The sequence below is a fragment of the Aquila chrysaetos genome, chromosome 5 (assembly GCF_900496995.4).
Source record: "Aquila chrysaetos chrysaetos chromosome 5, bAquChr1.4, whole genome shotgun sequence".
NCBI lineage: Eukaryota > Metazoa > Chordata > Aves > Accipitriformes > Accipitridae > Aquila > Aquila chrysaetos.
In genome coordinates, this window is record NC_044008.1 from 62,364,840 (window position 1) to 62,388,202 (window position 23,363).

The following is a 23,363-nucleotide window of genomic DNA, read 5'->3' on the forward strand; positions in this document are numbered from 1 at the left end:
TTCCACTAATACTTAATATTTGCAATAAAGTAGAAGTTAGGATACTCCTAATATACTGTCCAGTTCACCATATAGAAAACATGTATTTATCTGGAGATTTCAGGATCATATTGCTGATCAGGGAAACAGCAGAAGATGCAGACTTTATACTTAACAGGAACTTCTGAAGTGTTAGATAACAGCTTGAGGCACAAAGCATGTCTACTTCTTAGTCCCCAAAGCGGTCTGAAATAAAATCTCCTCACTGATGCCCTTTCAGCTTTCTTCCCACTTCTGCAGAATGTGAGAGGGTCAAAGGCTTAATTGCATGGTGGAATCCAAGCTGATTTTTTAATTATTTTGATTGCAAAAGTCTAGCACAGGTATTCCTGTGCAGAATGGAGTAAAACCTCCTGCTTTTTACATCTAAATGTCACAGACTGCGAGGGTGCCACCCTGCTACTTCCACCATCCACTCTGGTCCTTTCACCGTTATGTTTTCTGAGTGCTGGCACTACACCAGCATAGCAAATAAGTGCCATGGCTTGTACAGTAACTCCCCATCTTGGATTTCAAAGTTGTATCAAAGTCCTCTACAACTGAAAATGCTTTTTGCTGGTAAGTTGCGGTTAAATGTACCACAGTATGTGGAGAATTGTTAAGTATTCACCAAGATGGTCTATACCATGCACCAACATCTGAAACAGCATTCTGAGATTTTTTAACAGATTTAGGCTACTTTGGGCAAGGTGCAAAGACTCTGCTGTGAAAACCAACCTTCCACCTGGAACTTTTTCAGTGCCTTACCTTTCTTCTCCTTTTCTGAGAAGAGTGTGCACACCTCTGCAACTACTTACCGCATCAATGTACAAACACACCACGGAGCTGTGGGATGCCATTCTGCAGGTGGTTGCAGAAACTGAATTTTTACATGAGTTCAAAACTGGACAAATCCTTAGAAGAAAGCTCCACTGAGGTTTATGAGATGTGTGAATAATGCCGTTACCTCCAAGGTCCCCGAGTCACACATTGCTGGGAAGGTGGGCTCATGTTCTGCAGAACTGCAATACCCGCTTGCTCTGAGCTCTGCTTCTATAGCAGTATCCCATGCTGGTCACTTTTGAAGACAGTTGTTGGATTTGACAGGATTTTGGCAAGGCTGATTTTGACTTTGTCAGAAAACCTGCCAGCATGCATGTTAACTCAAATATTCAAAGTAGAACAATTTATTAACAACAACATTTTACAACAGTGTTTTCTCTTCAATTAAGCTACAAGATGCAATGGAACTTCCAGGTAAAGGACTGACCAGGTGTAGAAGACTTACAAATCATTTAAAGAATGCCCATTTCACGGCAGCTGCTTTCAGACTGATCATGGTCAGCTTGCCTGCTTGTTTAAAAAAAAACCCCATGTAACTGCAGGTATTTCTTAAATTGATTTCCTAATAAAAATGAAATTTTAGGGACTGTACTCATCTGAGTATCATGCAAAGATCTGAAAAGGATAAGTACAAGTAGATTACACCCAAGTGATGTGATTGTAAATTCATGCCGCATTAAGCTGGTATCAACAAAGCAGTACACGTGCATATGGCACCCCAAGTGTTCCTTGATGATACTGCATTCAAAAGGTGTGTGGCTTTGGTAGAAGAAAAAGCAACTGGGTAAAGACAATTCCATGCTCAATGTGTCTCTGTACAGTTTATTTTACAGGAGATGAGATGAGCACTGTGGTGCATATAAACTTGAAGAACAATATAGGAAAATACAGTTTAACCATATGAAATTGTTTTACAGTAAGACAGAAAAATTATGTATAGGAAATGCCTTCAACACTGAAGGACAAGATCCACAGCTGACATTAAGTAGCTTCCACCAAACTCTGCCAGTTTACCCGAGCTGAAGATCTGCCCCTTAAATCTTTTCTGCATTTGACTTCTTAAGATCAGTAAGTGATTCCTTCATGTATCCTTATGGAACAAAAGCCATCCTACAATTTGCACAATGATCCAAGATTTACTAGTTACCCAGACAGAGGCTGCATGATACATAAACTTATTTAAGGGGTCTATTCAGCCAAAATTTATGGAAAGTTATAAAATTTTGGTTAAACATCTTTAAAAATAAGTCATTAGTACTGGCAAAAGACAACTCTCCTAGAAATTTAGAAGTATTTAGCAAAAGTACACAAAAAGGACCAAATAAGCGACTTTATTTTATTAGAAAACTCTGTTTTAGTGTATGACTGGTGATCTGGCCTGCCTTTGAATCCCTGCTGTTAAGAATGTCTGCAGAACTGTTTGGTGGATTTTTCATACTGTCTTGGGCTGACAAAAGAAAGGAAACCATCTAAGGAGGAGAAGAAACTACTTGTCCAATACTAGTACCTGCTTTTTTCATAATGGATAGAGGTTGCTGTCCCTAAGGAGTGTTTTTGACCTGCTGGAGTAAAAGAGCGGTACATGGACATCCAAATTCCCTAGGCTATTCTGAAAACCTCAGCCGTCACATCAAAAAACTCCGAAGGAACAAGGAATTTCAGGTGACATGTTCCCAAATTCAAATGACTAAGATTGTCAGGTCATGCAGATGTGAGATCCCTGAAATTACTATTCAGCTTTAGACCTCCAGTACCAGAAAATTTCTTCTCAGCAACTGCTTTAAAAAAGAATTTTTTTTTTATTTTATTTTACACAATAAAGGCCTACTTAGGCCCCAAATGCCACTTACTCAACTATTTTTATGCAGAATTCCCTGCTTATTCTACTGAGACCCCTATACTGATGGATGTGTCAGAAGATTAGGTTAGCAACGCTCCTTCAGTGCAGTTGCTTTTAAGTCTAACATTTTCTACGCCATTTTCAGCACTGAGAATTTAGGATGACTGTGCTGGACAGTAAATGATGAGTGAGACAAAGGCAGGTCTACTGGATATGTGGATGTCCTAAAAGAGTGCACAGTGCAGAGCAAGGAAGGAGGGTTAGGAATCCTGCACAGATCTGTGCATACTGGCTGCTCCTGAGTTTTGGGAATTTTTAGAGTGAATCTGTGTATTTTACATGCTTGTAGCAGATACAATTTAAAGAGGCACTTCAAGGGGAACTACTAGCAGAATTTTAATAGGGTTGTGATACAAGCCATTACTCAGTTACTTGTTAAACCAGTAGCCCTGAAAGACTGCATATATTCAAAATCATAGTCTTGTCCACTCACTGAACCTGAATACAGCAGCTGAAAAGCTTTTGTTCTGAATATCCACTGAGTTTGTCTCTTACGACGCACCTGAAATAGTTCAACTTAATGTAAGTTGAGGGAATTACATTTGAATGTTTCAAATTTATATATTTTTTCTGTAATTATTATGTGGTTAACCTAAGACTTATTTTTTATTGGTCTATGAAAGATTTTATCCATGTACAATTTTTAGAATCAGATGCATCATTAGGCACAAAAGGTTTCTGCCTTGAGGAATGCATGGGATTAGAGATTCAAGTCAAATTGTGCTATGTGTTGGTCCCTTCAGAAAAAATGCCCAGGAAGAAAAAATAAACTGTGACTAGCACAAAAAGGAGTCGTTGCACTTCCAAACCTGGTGGCTGATAAGAAAAATCCAAAACAAACCCCAAAATAACCTCTCCAAAAAGCATGCACTTACCACTCAGAAAATATCCAAACGCATGAAGCTTGGTCAGCACATTAAAGCAACAGAGACATTCTATGAAAATTCAAAAATTAAAGAAAAGATACTGAAAACTGGTGTATCTCAGTGATGGAAGGTGGGCTACAGTAACAATGAAGAGGGAAAAATAAGAATTGAAAGATGCACATTTATATGAATAAGATTATTGTAAGACAAGTAATGAATATTATTTATACAATAGTGCTTCTCAGGAAAAGACAAGGATTTGCTGACAGGAAAGGCTTCATCACTGTTATGCAACAGAAAGACTGTGTGCTCCAAGCTCCTGGAGAATAGCTGCACGCCAGGCTTGACAGATTTCCACCTGACTTACGGTCAGTTCAGTGCAAGGGTGCAGGACATCACAGCGCTGCCAAATGCCAAAAAACATTCTGTAGTCATCAGTGTGGCATTGCCACATACCCATCTCCCACTGGCACAACCAGGCGCTAGTTTGAGAGCCCTGTACCAAGCAATAGATACAAGGGAACGTTTCATCACTGATTTTCATGTGCTAAGTAAGCAGAATTTGGAGAGTGATGAGCCTGTTACTGTCCCCTTCAGGGTCTGAGGAGGACGAGTACCTCATGTCGACAAGCTCAAATGCCACTGGGGCAGCTAAATATTTTCCTGCCCTATGTGTCTGTTTTTAATTTGAATCTGCCTGTGACTATTGCCCACCTGGTTAAGTTAAATGTGACTAGCAGGCTCCTCTGGTAAAATGTCAGACACCTCTGCTGTGCAAAGGACAGCTGTCAGCCGTTCCCTACCACTGTACGAGTATGGGAGGAATGCCCACACAGCAAGAACCATTCACAGCAATGCTTTGGCAACCTCTGGGACCTCATTCTCCTATTTCAACACATGCTGGGTAGCAAAAAGCCTACAGACTTTCCAGAAAGGTCTGTGATCAGGAAAGCTCATTATTTTGAAAACTGCCTTTTTGACTCCGTCTTTTGAAGAGCTAGTTCTTGCAAAGCGGAAATGTAAGGGTGACCAGGACTGCCTCCAGGACATCAGACTCTGCCTTCTCTGGGAACAGACCCAGCAGGCTGTACTAGTGCAAAAGAGCACACTAGCTCCTATAAAATAGCAAATAAGTTTTCAATTCAGAAGGAAACAATCAATTGATCACACCAAGGAGTCACATCTACTCATTCCAGGGGGACCTTCAAGGTGCTGGTCTGGATTTCTTAAGGTGCTTGATAGCGAAGGACCCACCTGGGTAAGCAGTGCTCTTTTTCTCCCTGTGTGCGACTGAAGAAATAGATGGGCAGAGCTACTTTTTCACTTAATTTTGGATTTGGGTTTTTACAGCTGCATCAGAAGGTGAGCTGTAGGCCCATGCTCTAGAGCTGCGCTCCTACCACAGCCTGACACAGGGTCACTCATGGAGCTGCTGGGAACTGCACATATAGCAGCTAGGACTTATACATTAAGTATTTGAGGTTCTCATTTCTTAATATTTACCTTATACATGTACTCAACGACTAAGGATAAAAGAGGCTTGTGCCTGTTTGTTAGCCTGATTTTCAAAGTCTCTTATCGCGTACATGCTCCCTGTTGTATTCCAAGAAATCTCTGAGTTCTGAGCACTTCCAAAGAACAAGTGAAAAGAAGAGTGCACATTTCTACATAAAGAGTCTGACTTTCAGCAAATATTTAAATAATGACATTAAAAACAGGGACAAATTTAAAGAGGTTCTGAGGTCTGAGAAATTATGACTGCTACTGAGCATATACGAGTTTCCTTTGAATGCTTTACAGAAAATTCCTGTTAGGACCCCCCTGCCAAAAAAACCCAACCAGAAAAAGAGGTGATCTGAGTGCAGTTCACTGTCACAAGACAGCTACACATGCTGACATTACAGCACAGGGCTGTCAGTTAAACAAAAAGCAACTAATTCTGCAACACAAAACTGCGTAGATGCATAAAGGGTAAAGGAGAACCAGAGCACAAGTTTGCATGCTGCCTGTTCTGCACAAAAGGAAGAACAATTTCAGTGTTTACCATAACTGTGCAACATGAGGGGAGCACAGCTACCCCACAGCAGCTCAGGCAGGGCTGCAGAAGGGCGAAAAGTATTCTAGAAACGTAAGAGGGATTTCCATACGACTTTCACTGCTGTTACAGTATTTTAACTTCTTTTAAAAAAAAATTAAAGCTATCACTAAAGATCCCAGTGTCAAATAATGAAATAATTTTCCTATAAGGGAACAAGTGAAGTCTTTCAAAATATGTTCAACACATAGAAGTGATGAACAAATTTGAGTTATAGACATGAGTGAATCTGGAGCAGATTGGAAATCTGAGAATTACACCTTTTTGGATGTTGCTCTGTGAAAGCAACTGGAATCTTGCCAGTGATGAGAGAAGATTGCACTTGGCCCACGTGGTAAAGGACTCATCGCTTTCAGCTCATTAACTCCAACAGGAATCAGCCAACAGCACTGGATCCAGAATGAGTTCTGTTAGGAAATAAACTGAAAGAATACCTTAGAGAAAGACTTCCAACAAGGACTCTCTATTGACTAAACTATGCCAGAAGATGGCTTTGAAGACATAGGTGGACTAGTATGGATGAGGAATAAAATGTTCTCATTCTGTGCAGTAGCTGAGGTTACAGCTGGTAAGCACCTCACCAGCTCTGGCACCAGAGTCAGTACACTCAAAGGATTCAAAGCCATAGGAATTCATGAAGCCCTTGAGCTCAGACAAGGGCCAAAAGGCTTTGGCTGAAGCAGAGATCGCCAGGGAGCCAGAGGCTTGACAGCACAAGACAAGTATGTGACAGCATCGCTTAGACAAAGAGGGAGCTCCACAGGAGCTGCAGGACTCCTGAAACAGAGGCAGCTTCAACAAAGACCTGGGCAAGCAGAGCTACCAGATAAGAACCAGAGGCAAATTCCCACTAATTGTACCTCTTCAGGTGAAACTAAAAAGTACTAATCGAAAGCTCACATTCTGCTCTGTGACCATAGAGCCGTATGAAGATGTAAGACAGCCTTGTCACTCAACAAAAAAAGACTGCTACCTGTAGTGACTAAAATAGTAAAAACTTGCATCATGTGTGTGAGCCCACCTGCCAGACGAAATGAGATGACCCTTAAGCTCAGTACCTATGGAGGCAAGGAACTTACTTTGCTATTCCAATCAATCAGTTACATTGCAACATCATCATGCTGTTCACGTGCTAGCTATTTTAACATAACATGAAGCTTGATCGTGCTCTGGAGAAGAAGCTGTTAGGATGAGCTATTGCATGAGGAAAGACTGGGTTCAACTTCATTTTTGCAACTCAATGGAACATGAATAGAGCAATGCTGAAACTCCCAAAGTTACCTTGTTAGGAACGAACACGAGGGCAGACGTCCATGCTTCCCTTCAAACATGCCACTACCTTCTTTGAAGACGCTGTCCGTTCAGAAGCGCAGGTGTTCCAGCACTCCCTGACTTGTAAGGGATCACACTGTCCAGGCTCCATCAGCCAGAGAAGTGAATGAGCCAGGTAACACTGATCCTACTGTCTGCAATGTTGTATCTCAAGGGAGTATCATCTTTTGCAGGAAATAAGCTGGAAACTGTCTACAAGCAACAGCAAAACTTCCCTAACACTTCCAGTCATTAAAGTCTCGTAGAGGAAGCATCTTACCCATTGCAGAGCAGCACTGCGCGAGAGTTTGCTGGGCCTGGTAAAGATTAACAGGCGGGTATAAATGCTCTCCTCAGTTTATCAAAGTGAAAAAGAGATACAGACTCCATCAAGAGAATTATCATTCTGTGCAGCTCACACATTCCTGCAACATTTCAAATGGACCAAAAACTAGAAGTAGGAAAACCATCTGGAAATAAAACAAAAGGGGAAAAAAATTTTACCAGAGAATACAACTGAGAATTGAGAGCAGCTTAAATACACCTTAGTAGAGGAACCAAAATACATTTCAGTCCTCAGAGAAACCTGTGCTAATGGACAATATTTCCAGTCCAAAATGGATAAAATAATAAACACCTTTAAAGAAAGAGGAAAAATAAAGTGTAATTGCTAACAGATTATTTCAGATATTTATTAAGGAGAATACTGTATAAAGTGCACAACTAGCTTGGTTTTGCAATCAAAACAAGAATGTGGTGAGGTGTCATCGAGACTGCTCACTTTAATTTACAATACAGCTTAGAATACAGGGCTTGACCTGAGATGCAGCTCTTAAGTACTCCAGTTATTTTTGGCCATTGAACTTTTGAAAGCTCACCCTGCACCTGTGGTTTATAAAAAAAAAAAAAAAAGAAAAAGTGCCTGTCCTCCAAAGTGCATGGTAGAGATAAGAAAAGTATACATTGGTATGCCAAAAAAAATTTAAAAAATTAATAGGACAGAAAGGGAATCAATAGGAAGACTAAAAAAGAGATCATCATGAAACTTCCCTGCTTTAGCAGCAGAAGAGGAGTCTAGGGAAACATACGTACTCTAACTGAGCTCAAGGACTATGCAACACTTAGGCAAACCATGTTTCTTTTGTATTGCAATGGTCTTTGCAGGAATTTAGGAGAGACTCTGATAACAGTGTGCTGGATGCTTCCAACACCAAGATAAAATAGTAGTCAGAAATTCAGAAGTGTTTAATGAAGTGCAGTACAGGAGGTGTCACACCAGGAACAGTGATCCTGAGCATGCAGCGGTCATGGCATTTCACCTGCCAACACGCGAAGGTTTATAAAGGTTAATGATGCAGCAGAGAAGTGTGTTCTGGAGGCATTTGTAAGACAGGAATTAATCTATACTGGTAAAGAGATGGTTGAGAAAAAGGAAACAATAAGAAAATGCAACAGAATTCAGTTTTAAATAAACCAGAAAAATAATCACTGCAACAGTATTAAAAATGTTTTTCAGATAAGACTTCTCTGTGCCTGAGTTTGTAAAGGGGAATATTAATTCTCAATGATCTAACCAGAGCACTTTGAAGCTGGTGAACAAAAACCTAGAATAGTAGTAGAACAAAAGAAGGATGCAATTTTGGTGCTGGGGAAAAAAAGGATGGTAACAATGACACAAAGTGGAACATAACTGTAGATCAAATGAAATAGTACGGTTTGGGAAATTGTAGATAACAACACAGTAAACACTGAGTAAAGGCCACAGTGGTGAGAATCAAGGTTTCTGCTCAATCTAAAGCAAGAATCTTAAGATTCTTGGCATTGTATGAAATGCTGAAAAATATATTAACAGCAACACTGAATAATCAATCAGAAATAACAGCAGGAGAAGAAAATTAATACCTTTTCAAAACCATTCTCCAAACTACATAAGACTATGTGCCAAGAGCAGCGTTGAATTTTTGGTAGTTTGTGGTAAGGGTAACAAAGGAAGAACGCTAAGGTTAAGAATCTGATGCTGCAGAAGTGCTGGGCACCTACATCTACATTTAATGCAATCTAGCATCACAGATTCATGGCACCTTTGAAAATCAGGCTCTAAAAAGAGAAATCCTACAATTTAGCTGGACAAACATGGTAATTAAAGATACCTAAAGGCTGTGATATTCACCTGAAGGAACCAACAAAGGGCAATTTAAACCTGGATCCCAAATACAATGTCAGAGGACTGTCTTTAAGGAGATTCTGTGAGAAAACATCTTGCATAACCAGGAAAGGTTTTGAACATCTCCTTTATTCCTTGGTATATAACCTCTTTCTGTCATTGAGGGCACTCAGACAGCTAATGAGGTAGGTATAGCACAACCAAGTCTTTCCTGATAAATAACAGTGATGGTAACACTTTCAACCTTATTGATTAGCCTGGAACAGAAATCATGATGATAATGGGTTTATGTATCCCTGAGAGGGAGTATAAAACAGGAAGAACAGGAGTCTTCTCCATAGATTTTGGGAGAAGGGCCATCACTTCACTGCCATGGTGGGACACTGTGTTATATGAAATGAATGTATTCACACAACATTGCTGCAAGATATGCGTGTTTTAGAGATGGGGGTGCCAGAAAAGTTAATTGACTTGCCTATGGCCATGAAAGCAGTCAGTGACAGACCTGGGATTCATGATCAGGACTTCCTTGCCTCCTGCATCATGTTCAAACAGTTATCTACTTGCTGGCCAGAGGCTCACTGCATGGTTGTTCTAACATACTGTATAAAGATAGTCATGCAAGGGATGTAGCACAAAGTCACTGAAGAACAGAGTTCTCTCTATACCAGAAAGCAGATTTCTTCTGGAAGCTGCGTGCAATTGGGAACCTCTGGTGGGAAGCACACATCTGATTTCTTCACCCTGGAATGTCTGGTGCTTAAGGCTTAGCACAATGAGGACCATTTTAATGACTAAATGTAACAGAGATAGCCCGTACAGGCATAAATTACAAGCTGTCTGGTAGTGGAACAACCTTTTCCCTATGCTCTTCTGACTCTTAAAACAAAAACATTAGCCTGGTTAATTTAGTGGACTCATCACATACAACTATAGATCAGTCTATATTTCCATGTCCACAGGTCGGATATCTCCAGTTTTGTGTTCTTTTACCCACAGTTCCCTGTCTTTGGCAGGATCCACTTTCCGAAGCAACTGATCCACGAGCTCTACTGTCTAAAATGAACAAAACAAGAATCAAAATGTCAAGGGCGCATTTCAAGCACAGTCAGTCATTGCTCTGAAGCGTAGAGCAGCTATGGGCACGGCTACGTTGCATTTGCAGACAAGTGAGAACCGAACGTACGTGAGACTCAGTGGACAACAGCCAGATCTGAATGTGAAGCCTCGTAGCAGGAAGCAAAGAAGAGGTAGACTATTAACGTCAAGCAGAGACAGGCTTTCTATGGCAGCATTGGACAGTTGGTCTCTGACTCCTGTCCTGCAATCTGTACCTTACATGAAATACAACCATGTACTGAGGTCGGCATACATCCCCCGTATTTTAATATTTGAAAACTAGCCAGTTTTTTAATACAGAAAAAATACGTACTCCCTCCTCCAACAGTGAAACTATTTACCATCTTCCTTGCAAGAATAGATGACCTCAAGGAGCAGTGCATCATGCTGGGAGAGCTAATAATGGCTCATGCTGCCCAAATGTAATTCAGTTCACTGTGTCTCCCCCAGCAAAAAGCTGTGATCCAGCAGTATGATATGTAAACAGGATCAGAGAGTCTTAGAAGAGCAGGACTGCAAGGTGGCAGTACAGTACTGCTGCAAACTAACAAGCTGACTGCATACACTTTTCACATCTCCTTTTGATACAAGTCAGTCAGATCAGTATAGGGACCGTTCTGCCCAGCTGAAGTGCAGTAAAGACCAAAGGGACTGAACAAAAAGCAGACTTACGCTTTGGTTGAACATGTCTGTCTCATGCCGCAGCTGTGTATACTGGCAAAGATGCTGCCGAATCATCTCCACCCTTTCAACTTCTAGTCTTTCAAGCTCCTAGACATGAAGAAAAACAAGTCCATATTTTTTTTGAAGGCCCAGAGAAAGGATGACACACAAAAGGTTGCCAGTCAGTGCGATACTACCCCAGGGACATGCTTTGGAGCTGAAGTCTGTGGTTGCACATCCCTACAATTTGCAGAGTATCAGAGACAGCAAGCAACAGAATTCACTTCAGCCTGAGCCCAACGACAGAAAAGAAGGTCGAAACCTTTCCAAAACTGAGACAACCAGGGCAGAGAGACTGTCTTCAGTGACACTGCAAGCAAGAGGGAATCTGTTTCCTGCAAGAAGCTTTGCATGTTTTGTTGCTAGCTCCAGAAGTTACAGTCATTCCTTGGGGAAGCAGGAGACCATGTTGGGGTGTATGGCTCAGAGGGTCTGACTGCCTCAGTCTAACCAGACACCTATAAGAGCAGTTCTATCTGTTCACCAGATGATGAGCTGGGACAAGTCTCCACCTCGTTCAGCTGGCAATAAGCAGATGCCAGCAACATTTTAGTTGAAAAGGTAGGTGATTTCTAACTTTCCTCCTGATTTTTTCTGCCTCCCTCTTCTCCTGGATTCTGATATTATACCCCAAAATCTGCATTTAGTCCCTCCTTGTCTATCTGAGTGGCAGCAGTGGAAGCAGCATGCTGTGGAAGTCTGCCTTTAAAGACATATACTGTAACGGACTTTGCTGTATCACTAGAAAGCTCTGTATTCACAGGCACATCAACGGGGTCGAATCTTAAAAAAACCTGCCTTCAGAGGGCATTTCTGGTGTCCACTTACTGGGCATCAGTGTGGAGTGCAACCTGAGCATATACAAGCAGGCGGGTTGCTACATTGCCTTCCCTGTACTATCAGCAATTTGTTAAACGCCTTTTGGGAAACAGATTCTTCATTACAGCACAAAAATCTCAGGTGGCAGACCATCTGCCTGGGGAGGAAGAAGAGCAAAGGAGCTTATGGTATGGACAGGACTGAAATCGACTGAGCTCCTATTGCTGTTGCTGGTTGATGTACTGCCCTATGGAAAAAATGGCCTACTTTGAACACAGACTCCCTTACCTAGGGCACAGATGCGCAGGACCAGAACACTGAACCCAGTGTGCTAGTGCTAGTAAGCATGCCATATGCAGAACATGCATTGTATCTGCACTAGAAACTTCAGGGAGGAAGGTATGCAAGGAAACACAAATCTTCAGAACTTGACTCTTTCAACTTTGTATTGCATATGAACTAATCTGTACCTGAGTTGATCAGATGCAGACTGTTTTTCAATTCAGATTTTATATTCATGTATACCAAGACTTACCTTCAAATCCTTCTCAGGCTGCGTTTCACAACTGAAAAGCCTGCTGTGCAGCCTGCAGGCTATGACTTCCCTCTTGAGCTATCTACTAGCACACTTCTGAGTCGTCCTTCTACAGGAGCAAATATGCAGCTAACATATACCTGGCTGTATCTGGACACAGTGGCACTGATGGTCAGTATCATTTGCATCAGTGAGAAACCACCAGTGAAGGTGAGAGGAGAATCAGATGCCTTATGTATAGGAACAGCCAACTTTTTCTCTCTTGTTCTGTTTTTGGGGAGGTATCTGCCTCCTGGTGTTCCACTCATCCATCTGCCTTTATTTATTTACTGCAGTTAAAACATTGCACTGACACACTTTCAAATGATGAGCAATTTATCACCCTGCTCCTTATTAGGAGGAGTTCACAGTTTTGTGTTTGTCCAATGAGAAAAACACATGCAAAAGACATTTTTATTTCCCACTTTTGAAAGCAATTGGCTGTTGTCCAGAAGGGCTCTAAGGAATGACAAGGGAGGAGCCCTAAAGCCAAAGTACAGGTATTTCAAGGAACACAGCACATCAAAGCTGTATCTTGGTGTCCTGGTGACTAACCCCAAAGGTATATACCCTTAAAGTGTATTCTGTGAGCTGTGTTATCTTCAGAGAAACAGAACAACAGGCAATTGAAGCATACCTCTTTTAAGCTGGCAATACTCAAAATTTCAAAAAATTTCAAAAGAAATTGTAAAATCATGGAATACAAAAATTCATTAATATATAAATGGATTCAGTGATTTATCACATTTTTCCATGTCTACCTTGTGCATTACTGCATCCTTCCTGGGGACAATTCCAGTGTTCTGGCCCCTAAGCAGACCTGAACTGGTTTAACACCTTCTGCAAAGAAACAATTATTTCTTCCTTCCCCTACTGATATGAGTTTTTCTTAGAACTGAGAACAGGAAATACAATGGCAGATTTATCACCCAATTTTTCCCATTGCTTTGCACTGTAACTAGCTATGAGTGATGTACACTATTACAATTTTGCAGTGTTATCCATGTAAGATGCTACAGAGAGTTACATACCAGAGTGGTGGTCACCATTTCCTCAAACCATTTGGACTGGGCTTGGTTGTAAAGATCCACACAGCGCATCAGGTCATCTCCTGAAAAGTTCAAGATAACAACACATTAGTCTTCTCTAGCCAGTGTTACAAGCTTCAAAGGAAACCGCAGTTCAGGTTTTGTAGACAGACCCAAAGGGTTTGAAGGTCAGTCCTGGTGGAGCTGAAGGCAGTTCTGTTACATGGTATTTGTTACGTGCAACAAAATTTCAACAAAATGCATGCGCTTTATGTGTGGTAAAAGATCAGTGATTGGGAGAGAAAGAATGAGTAGGAAAGACAAGATTTTAAAAGGAAAATATGAATGTTAAGTAATATTTTACAAAATGCCCAGAACTATGAAGGCAAGTTACTTCAGTTAAAAAAAATGGTCATAGACATAAAGTTATATCTGAAAAATAAAAAAAATTAAAATGGGAAATCAATAATAATGAGTTATTGAGCTGCATGGTAGGACTCTGTAGCTGAGACTGCATTCGAAGACAGGCCTGTTTAAAACTGGAGCAAAGCATCAGGCTTAAGCTGTCTGAGATCGAGGGATGCTTATTTGCAACCTCCACCCAGTTGGAGGTTGCAGCCTCTGAAGATGCATGATTCCAGTCAAGCTCTAGCTTCCTCCCATGTTCAACGCAGTAACACAATAAACTGCGATTGTTTCAATTTTTGATTTGTTGCAGGACCTCTGACAGAGAGGGAAAGGTGGGTGGAAAATCTGGAAGGCATGTCTCAGAGATTACTGCTTTCTGGCTCATAAATTCTCTTTCTTCTTTAAACAATGCTTAACTACACTTTCCCTAATGGTTTGATGCCTAGGACCAGGGCTCAAATTCATCCTGTTCTTTTAGGTGCAAGAAGATCTCTATACATTAACCAGGAATGAATCAAGCTTTAAGAACAGCACTCCATAGACCAAACAAGTGTCAAAGAAGTAAATGCATCTGGAAGTCTCTCGTGGACTTAGAACTTGGGGTGGCAACCAAACTCTGTGAAGAAACCAGGACTGAGGGCTTAAAGCTTGGCAATAAGCTTATCCACCCAGACAGGGGATGCCTAGGCTGACATGACAAGTCCGAACTAGTGACTTCCACACTCCAGGAGGCTCCTTGGGAGCTATCTGACTTGGGGTTCTCCTCCACCCACCCAAGTGAATCTGAGCCACTGTACAGCCAGGAACATGAAAGCAATGAAACAAACAAAAAATCCATGGGAGCAGAAAGCAACGCCACATATCAGTAACCAGTGGGATCGTAGAAGGGCTCTGGTCTAGAGCTCTCTGGTCCTATCGTCCACTTACAGCCGGGCTCATTTCAAAGACAGATCACTACATGCTGCTGCTGTGCGTATTGCAAGCACCCCAGCTGGGCTGCTAGGTAGCACTACCTGCAAGGATGGGACAAGTCCTCCCCTGCCACGCACTGTTAACAGTGGCACAAAGTCGGGGAGAGCAATGGGGAGACTCACACCAAATTCTGGGTTAATCCCATCTGATCTTCAGCTGTCCCTTGCCTGTTCAATAAATATCTATTACAATTTCTGAGGAGTCAAGAGAACACAGAGAGGCTGTGAATTTGCGGACGGATAAAGAGCATCTCTCATGGAGCCTCCCGTTGCTAACACATAACTTTTGTTTCTCCTCAAATGGTTGTCTATACATGGTAACCCTGCGAATGACTCTTCTCAGTCTCCTCAAAACCCAGACAGGCTATCCTGAAAGTTTTAAAAGCCTCAGAACTATGAAGGACCACTCTGGCAGGAATGGACCTATGAAAGGATGAAACATGGAAGCCCTAGTTAAAACATATTTTCAGCAAAGGTACTAACACAGCTGCACATATCAGCTTTGCAGATCTCAAGAAAGACAGTTCCTGATGGATCCTGTAGAAGTGGTTTGAGCGTCTCTAAAACATGCATAGGTCACATCAAGTAGCTGTGTCCTCAGTACAGCATAGCACACACTACTATATCCTCAGTATCCCTTGAACAGAAACCATTTTAATCACGGAGTACCAGTGGAAAAAAGACAAAAAGTTCCATTTCAAGGAAAAAGACAGTAATAGGAAGCATAATAGGCACCCGCATAGTTGTGGGTGACTGTGATTTAGGAAAGAACCAAGGAAGGAACTATGATTTAAGGAAGAAACATTCTCAGCTGAGCTTCTTTGAATCTGACTTTGAAAGTTTCACAAACATTCAGTTATCTCAGCACATTTTCACAAAACAAAAGGACAATTCACCCTCCTTTTACTGTTCTCACCCCGATTATCAAAATCATCATTTTATGACAACTAACATGGAAAAACTAGGCTTGTTTCTTCAGAGGATTTAATACCAAACAGATTTGTAGCACTTTGTAGCTACAATATTGAAAAACAAGAAACACGCAGGTGGATGGGCAGTTGCATCCTGCAGGGCTGTGCTTGCCTCCCAACGCTGATGGACACAGGTACTCACCTGCCTGAGTGGACTTCCGTCTCGCCTTCTTAATTTCCTCTTCTGTCTTGTTGCTGAGCTTCACCTCTAGCTGCTGAGTTTTCATTTCCAGATCCTTCTGTCTCTCTGTCAAGGCTTTCCGGGCCTTGGAGTAATTAAAGAAGAGTCACATGTTTTAGAGGAAAAGAGCTGCCAGCTGCTGTCAGCCATCTATGACTCCTTCAGACAAGTATTTGTCAGTAAGAAGTCAGGGACTCTGCATAAAACTGGGGCCTAACTGGGATTCAAACTGGGATTCAAGTTCTTAGGACACCATGTGGTGTTCGATGAAGTGTCCTACCACCATATATAGAAGTTGTCACCAACAAATCACAAAAGCGTCTGAATTCTTCATAGGTTCTTAGAAAGGCACAGTACCAAAGTCATCATCAGACTTCCCTGTTTCTTAGTAACTTTCTTACTATTTCTGGAAGAAAGGGGAGCTGGAGCTTCTTCCAAATGTCTTAACCAGCATCACATAGACATCTCTTCCATTTGCTTTTCTTAGGATCTAAGTTGTTGAAAGAATTTCAGGTACCTTACAAAATTTATTTTTAAGTACCTTCTGGATTCAATATACACTTATCAGAAACTCTAACAATAGGAACTTTTGGACTTATTTCAGAAAAACTAATTCAGGTTCATGACAACAGCAGTTTGTACTGTAGAAATCAAGAACCTGAGACCTGGTTACAACTGATTATTTAAATTACCTTACTTTAAAGTTCTTCAGGCTTTTAAAACCTGATTTACCAGTATCATTGCTGAACTTATACAGGCAAATTAGTAAAGTGTCTCAACAAATAAACATCATTACCACATATGCATGCTGTCACCTCATTTGCTGAGGTTGCCTAAATACATAAAATAAATATAACTTGTTTTGCACAGATTTGTTATAAAATAGGTCACATTTGTTCTTTACCCAGTTACAGTGTTTAAAACTAAATTTGGATGATATATTTTGTTAGCACCTTGCAGTTTCCTACAGTCACACCAGCCTGCAAGTTACAATGCTCTTGAGGCATTACTTGCATTTTTTCAATTTGCAGTTTTAAAGACCCTGTGCTTGGTTCGGCAGGTCGCAAGAGGGAGCTGCAGGAAAGCAAACTGGTGAGAAGCTGTGTGCTTCATCAGGCACACTACAGACACGGCTTTTTCCTTTTTTTATTCCTTCTTCTCAAGGCTATTCTAACTCATTCTTTTCAATACCCCTACTGAGGACTGTGTTTCTTTGCAGATATGACTGTGAGGAACTTATTGTTTTGCAGAAAAATGCCTTCCCTGCATACATACAGTCTAATAACCTTGTGTATCCTACAACAATTCTGTCCCCGGACAAACTTTTTCGTGTGCACTCTGATCTTTAGTGAAAGCCCAAACAACCTTCTGGGTTGACTGAGCATGGTATTTTCCTTTCCAGCTTACACCCAAGAGCAAACCGCATGAAGATACCATTTGGCATAAGCGTCTTGGCAACCAATGCATGGGTATCCTGTTTCCTTCCAGCTGCTGATAAAAGAGCACTTTTCGTGGCTATAACTCTCCCTAAATCACAACCTCAGCTACCTACTGGACGTTCATGTTAAAACAGCCCCTCATACTATGGTGCTGCTGCTGTTTGGGTTTTTTCAGGTGAGGATGTTTGCCGTGAGGTGCAGGAGATGGGAACTGGGGGAGGGTTTCTGACTTGCCATGCCAGGTTCGAGCTGCCTTCCTTGGCCATCTGCTTTTGGCCACTGCATCAGAGGATACTGAGCCAGGTGAGCCTTTTGCCTGACCCTGCTGCTATTCTAAGGCAAGGTTTTTTAAATTTTGAGGGCAATAGATGTGACTTCTAGATGCACACAAGTATTTTCACCAAATGCATTAGAAATATATCATCCCAAACTGAGAAGGGGAGGATGAAGCAAAAAGCCAGTTCAGCAGTAATGTGTTAGCCCTGCCTGTAGCCCCCAGTTTCCCAAATCTCAGCTAAACAGCAAACAACATCTGGGGCCTAGCAAAGCATAACTAACAGCAGAAAGCACTCAGCAGAAAGCACTCAGCAGAAACCTTTGTGGTTCTTTGTGGCAGAACAGAAACTTTTCATGGGGCAGCTGCTTTTCTGTCCAAACCAGCAGTATCTCACAAACTCTCCAGTTTGTTCTCTGCTCCTACCTTTTCAACTGCTGCATAGCGGCTGGCCAGATGCTTCCGTAAGTCTGCAATATGGTGGTCACACTTCTTCATGTCTTTCTTAAAGTTCTCTCTGAAGTTGAGCAGGGGTTTCTCTACCTCGCTCTGAAGCTTGTAATGAAAACAAAAGAAGAAATGGCAATAATGAGGAGCCAGGCAGTAATTCCTGGCTCTTCTGCTGAGCAGAGCTCAGGGCAGAGAGGAAACAATACACACACCACAGCCAAATGCAACGTCATACAGCAACACTTCTCTTCCCCAAGAGAGCTCTGAGTGAAGCTACTGCAAAACTCAACTCTTTGCAGGACAGCTCTGTTAAGGGAGTATTTAATGAAGGGAGCAGAAGGACAGAAATCTTGTCTTCCTCTCTCCCTGTTAAATCATCTCTCTCTTCTTACACAAAAGATCAAACTGCAGACAATATCCAGAGCACTACTTGAGGTGCTCTGATTCTGGCCTAACTGATGCAACTTGCTTACTAAAGCCACTAACCTGACTGCAGTAAGGTGAGTCAGTGGACCATGGTGACACATCAGCGTTTCTTGTATAGTGAAAAGAGATCCAATAAGGGCACATTTTACTTTTTTCTGTCAAATAAGAGAGCCTAAAGAGAAGTTCGAGTATTTAGTTGAAACTCTTTAAGTAGTGGCAAGAAACCACTGAAATGAACTCAGGAATGATCCTTCAAGACCACACATGTGACTTATCTCTTACAAGCAGGACTTAACAGTCTGTAATACTGAACTCTGATAGAGTTTGTGTCATACTGCTCTTTGTCCTTCTGATACACAGTTTTGACATCTAGAAAATGTGCTCTGAAGGTATACAGATATTTCACCTCCCCAGAAGCAACCAAATAATTCTTTTCTATTGTCGCTCCTGTGGGGATGCTAGACTCCATCAATGCACATGAGTTGGGTCCGTAATCACTTAACATGGCCTACAGTACAGCAGTATCAAATAGTGCCTGAAAGCAGGTATTTTCAGCCTTTCTCCAGTGCTATTTTAATGGAGAAGGAACCTTCATTCAGGCTCAGTACAGCCTAATGGAGAGAGGCTACAAAGACAGCCACATCCCTACAGCACACATCCTAGAGAGTTTAAAAAAGCCTAAAGCAGAGCTTGTTTAGGCAGACAAAGACTAGCACCACAGTGATCTAATATGGCCTACAGCTATTTGAAGGTCAGATGCAAGGGTAATGGAGCCAAATTCTTTTTTGTAGGGCCATGCAATGTCACAACAGACAATTGAGCTTTGGGAGATTCAGGCTGAATGTCATTTAAAAAAAAAAAAAAAAAAAAAAAAAAAAAATCACCAGAATAGTAGCCAGGCACTGGAACAGGTTGACTAGAGAGGTTGTGAAATCTCTGTCCTTAGAGATATTCAAGACTTTGCTAGACAAAGATGTAGCTGACTTGATCCACTGTGGGTGATAGTCCTGCTCTGACTGGGTGGGTTGGACTAGAAAATTCTGGACAATATTTTTATGACAGTCTCATCAGGATGGCCCCAGGCAAGCTAATAAAGACCTGTTTACAACTCTGCGGTCCAGCATGGTTACACAAGCTCTCTCAAGAACAGAGGTACAAACCAATAGCTATGTCAGGAGTGTTGTCAATGCTCAATAGAACAAGAACTGGAACAGAGAGAAGTTCAGTATGGCTTCAGTGAACTCCAGAGGCAATATATTACAATTGATAGAGATGTCTGTGTCCAACCGAGTTTGAAGTAGCTAAACAGTCTGTGTGTCCTTCAGACTGCTCTATTAATAACTGGATTAACCTGGGTAAACAACCCAACATGAGCTAGTCATCCTCAGTGGAAGAAGTGGCAACCTGACTCATCTGACATAAGCAGACATTGCTGTGAAAACCCTTATAAAAATTCCCAGGGCCAGGGACACACCAAACAGGAGGGCATGCCACTGGTAGTTCTACTTGCCTAAGAGATAGTGAAGATATTTGTTTATTTCAGATGGTTTATAATGGGACGGGAAATTCTGAGATCCTCATAAAGATGGGAAACACACCACCAGGAGGCTCAAAATGCAAACAAGGCAACTACTTCTTCCAGTTTTGTGTTCTGGGAATCAAAGAGGTGGACTTCTCAGTGAAGGCAGTCATCTTTCCTCTAGCATCATTATCCCGCTTCAACTTCCATCTTGCAAGACGTACCATAAGCTATCAAAATAGACTCACATGTGAATGACCCAGGCTTTTAAATGTTGCATTATAGTTGGTCATATTTATTCTTTTTTCTTTTTTTTTTTTTGCTAGAAGATCTTGCTAAAAGGCTTTCAAATGCATGCAATAGATGAAAAAAAACATAAATTACTTTCCTAAGATGAAGAGATTTAAAGCACCAGTGTATACAGACAACTCTGACACTTACCCATCACTGCATGGGTGTGATGTGAGAAAGGACTTGAAATCTCAAGAAGTTTGCTAAAAGTTATGAGGTACAGGACAGAGACCCTGTATCTCTGTACCAGTATGGTACAGACTTAGGCAGAAAGACAGAGGCATAGGGTTAATCATAGTATTACATGTTGGAGAAACTACACAGCTGAGTTATCAGAAACCACACTTCAAAAATTCCTCTCATTTCACAAGTACTTATTTTTGCCTTTGCTCCGCCAGCACCATTTCCAGAATGCCTGGTAACACACCATCAGCCAGGCCAGCCCACCATGACTTCAACTAGTACAACACATGTGCATCTTCTCCTCCAACAGAACTCACCTCCTGGACCTCAGTGAGGGATAATCAGATAGCTGGAGAAGAGGTTCAGTGCCATGATGGCCTTGAAGGATTCCTCATGTGCATGTATCTATAGCTGCCATGCCAGTCTGTATAGGCATTAGTAGTGTAATAATATTTTATGTTCCAAGTGCTGCGAGAGTGCTGTCACCTTCTCTGATCTGTTCATGACCCCCAATGTAACAGTGTCATGAAGGACTGTCACAGAAGTTGTTCAGTGTCTTAAAGGCTGGTATTTATGTTTGAATACTCTTGGTGTGCTCTGCACTGCACTGACTGCTTGTGCCAGCACTGACTGGTTTCGTTCAACTACAAACGAGAAATACAATTACTACTTCTAAAAATAACTTCTCTGAAAGTAATAGCAATAATCAATATGTTTAAAAACATATTCTGTTAATAAAAGAAAGCTGGAACTAGGAACTCCCAAAGCAGGTACCGGAACAGTGGGGAGAGTTCAGAGGATGCTACAGGAGTTTCTGTGCAGGGTTTAAGGAAAAGTAAAATAATGAAAGAGCTGCTATACATTGCCTGCCTACATGCACACACCACTCCAGGGTGCATTTCTTCCTTTTGGAAAACAATACAGGAGGACAATGGGGAGCAAAAAGTATTTCACTAATTGCAGCCCTGAAGTAGAATTTTGAAGCAGAGCAGCGGGTTACCAAGGCAGCGGCTGGTTGCCTGAGTAACTTCTGCATAATCACTTACAAACAGTGCAGAGCTATAATTTTCCTCCAGAACATGGCTGTTGCGCTGAGATATCTGCCACTGCATTGAACTTGATCACCCACAGAGGTTAAAATAATGTAACAGGACGCAAGAGTATGTCACATGTGGTGGAAAAAAAACAGATAAATACCATAATTTGTACAAGTAATCTCCTTGGGCATCACTTGACAGAAAAAACCAAAAATAACATGAAATAAGATCCCAGTGCACTTTTCAGAAACACTAACAATACAAAGAAGTCAGAGTCCTGGTTCTCTTCCTTCCAGACAGATACAGTAGATTCTTGTTGAGAAGCCAAATATTATTTTTTATTTATTTCTCTACAGAAGTAATCTGTACAAGCTGTAGGTAAATTTACTTGAACAGGCTGGAACTTAAGAGCCCTAGGTGAATAACCTCTAGAATCAGTTCTCCTTCTTTCTTACGAAAAATTAAGGCTAGATGTGTTTTCACTCATCAGGTAGATCAAATAAACTATGGTTTTGGCAGGAAGAATGGACAGAGTTTCAGTAAGTTCGTTCACAAACTTATTAATTCTTCTAAATTTGTACCATATATGCATGTGTATTTTCTCCACTAACAAGCACTGAAGGGAGATCCACATCAATTACAGGGCAAAAATCTTTGCAAAAGATTACCTTAGAGGAAAATTTGAGATGAACCTCTGCTTCATCAGCTAGACTCTTCTTTAGCTGAGCCCAAGCCTCTCCTAGCGTGCTGAAAGAATACAGAGTGACAATGATCAATGCCCTGTCTTCTGCACATCCTCCAAGCGAGATTTGTCAGATAGATAAGGTACAATGCTTGGTACCGTATCTTGTTCAGCAAAATCATGGAAAAGTGACAGCGGAAATCTGAGAAGATAAGCAATCTCTGTGACCAAGGCAGAATTATATTGGCATTGTATGTAGCAGATCTTTGAAAATACTGTTCATAACGATCTCCAGTTACAGAAATGCCACAGTCTTCACAAGCAAGATACTTCAGTATCTTATCCTTACCATAACAAAGTTTTTCTTTTCTAATCCTTAAAATAAATCTTCACCAATGCAGTTTTTCCATTGCCTCTTCTACTTTACACCCTACTTTTGGTGAACAGATTATTCTACTTCTCCTCGGAGAAGCCATTCAGTATTTGAAAATTACTCCATCTTCTTTTTCCTTCAGACAGATTATTTTCTAGAATAGGGCAGTTTAGGTATGCTCCTCTAGACCCTCTCCAACAGATTCCTCTTAAAGCGTCATAACCAAAACTACACCGTCTTCCAGCAGAGGTCTTCCAGTTGCTAAACTGGTAACAGATTATTTCGTATCAGACACTCTTTCTTCTACTTATTTCAGTATGATTGCTTTTTAAGACAACAGTGTGAACTTGTTGATGAATAAGCTTGTGAGTCACTATAGCCAGATCCTTCTCCCACAAACTGTTATGTAACTGTATCTTTCATATCCTGTGAAAATATAAAACCTGGTACTTTCTCCTCATTGAAATGCATCTTAATTTTTTTCAGTTAATTCCTCTAGTTTAACAAAATAATTCTGAATTGCAATTTTTTCTTCAAATTGTACATACCATCCCTCCTAGCTTTGTCTCATCTCTGATTACAGCAAACCCAGTATTTATTCTATCATAGGTCATTAACAAAAACATTGAAAAAATCAGGACTTGGGACAAAACTTATGGGATCTCACTCCATAGCTACTTTCTGCACTTTACTTTTTG

The 23,363-nt window shown here is 41.1% G+C and overlaps 1 protein-coding gene across 4 annotated transcripts in view; it reads right to left on the reverse strand.

Moving 5' to 3' along the window:
- Positions 1 to 1,189: 1,189 nt before the first annotated feature.
- GAS7 (growth arrest specific 7) overlaps positions 1,190 to 23,363 on the reverse strand; it is a 106,970-nt gene continuing 84,796 nt past the window's right edge. For all 4 annotated transcript variants that reach the window (XM_030016467.2, XM_030016468.2, XM_030016466.2 and 1 more), the window contains 6 exons: positions 22,279 to 22,357; positions 18,131 to 18,259; positions 15,953 to 16,076; positions 13,464 to 13,543; positions 10,989 to 11,087; positions 1,190 to 10,253 (listed from right to left, as the gene is read on the reverse strand). In XM_030016467.2, coding sequence (XP_029872327.1) covers positions 10,140 to 10,253; positions 10,989 to 11,087; positions 13,464 to 13,543; positions 15,953 to 16,076; positions 18,131 to 18,259; positions 22,279 to 22,357 — 625 coding nt within the window. In that variant the 3' untranslated portion in view covers positions 1,190 to 10,139. The remainder of the gene's footprint in view (positions 10,254 to 10,988; positions 11,088 to 13,463; positions 13,544 to 15,952; positions 16,077 to 18,130; positions 18,260 to 22,278; positions 22,358 to 23,363) is intronic.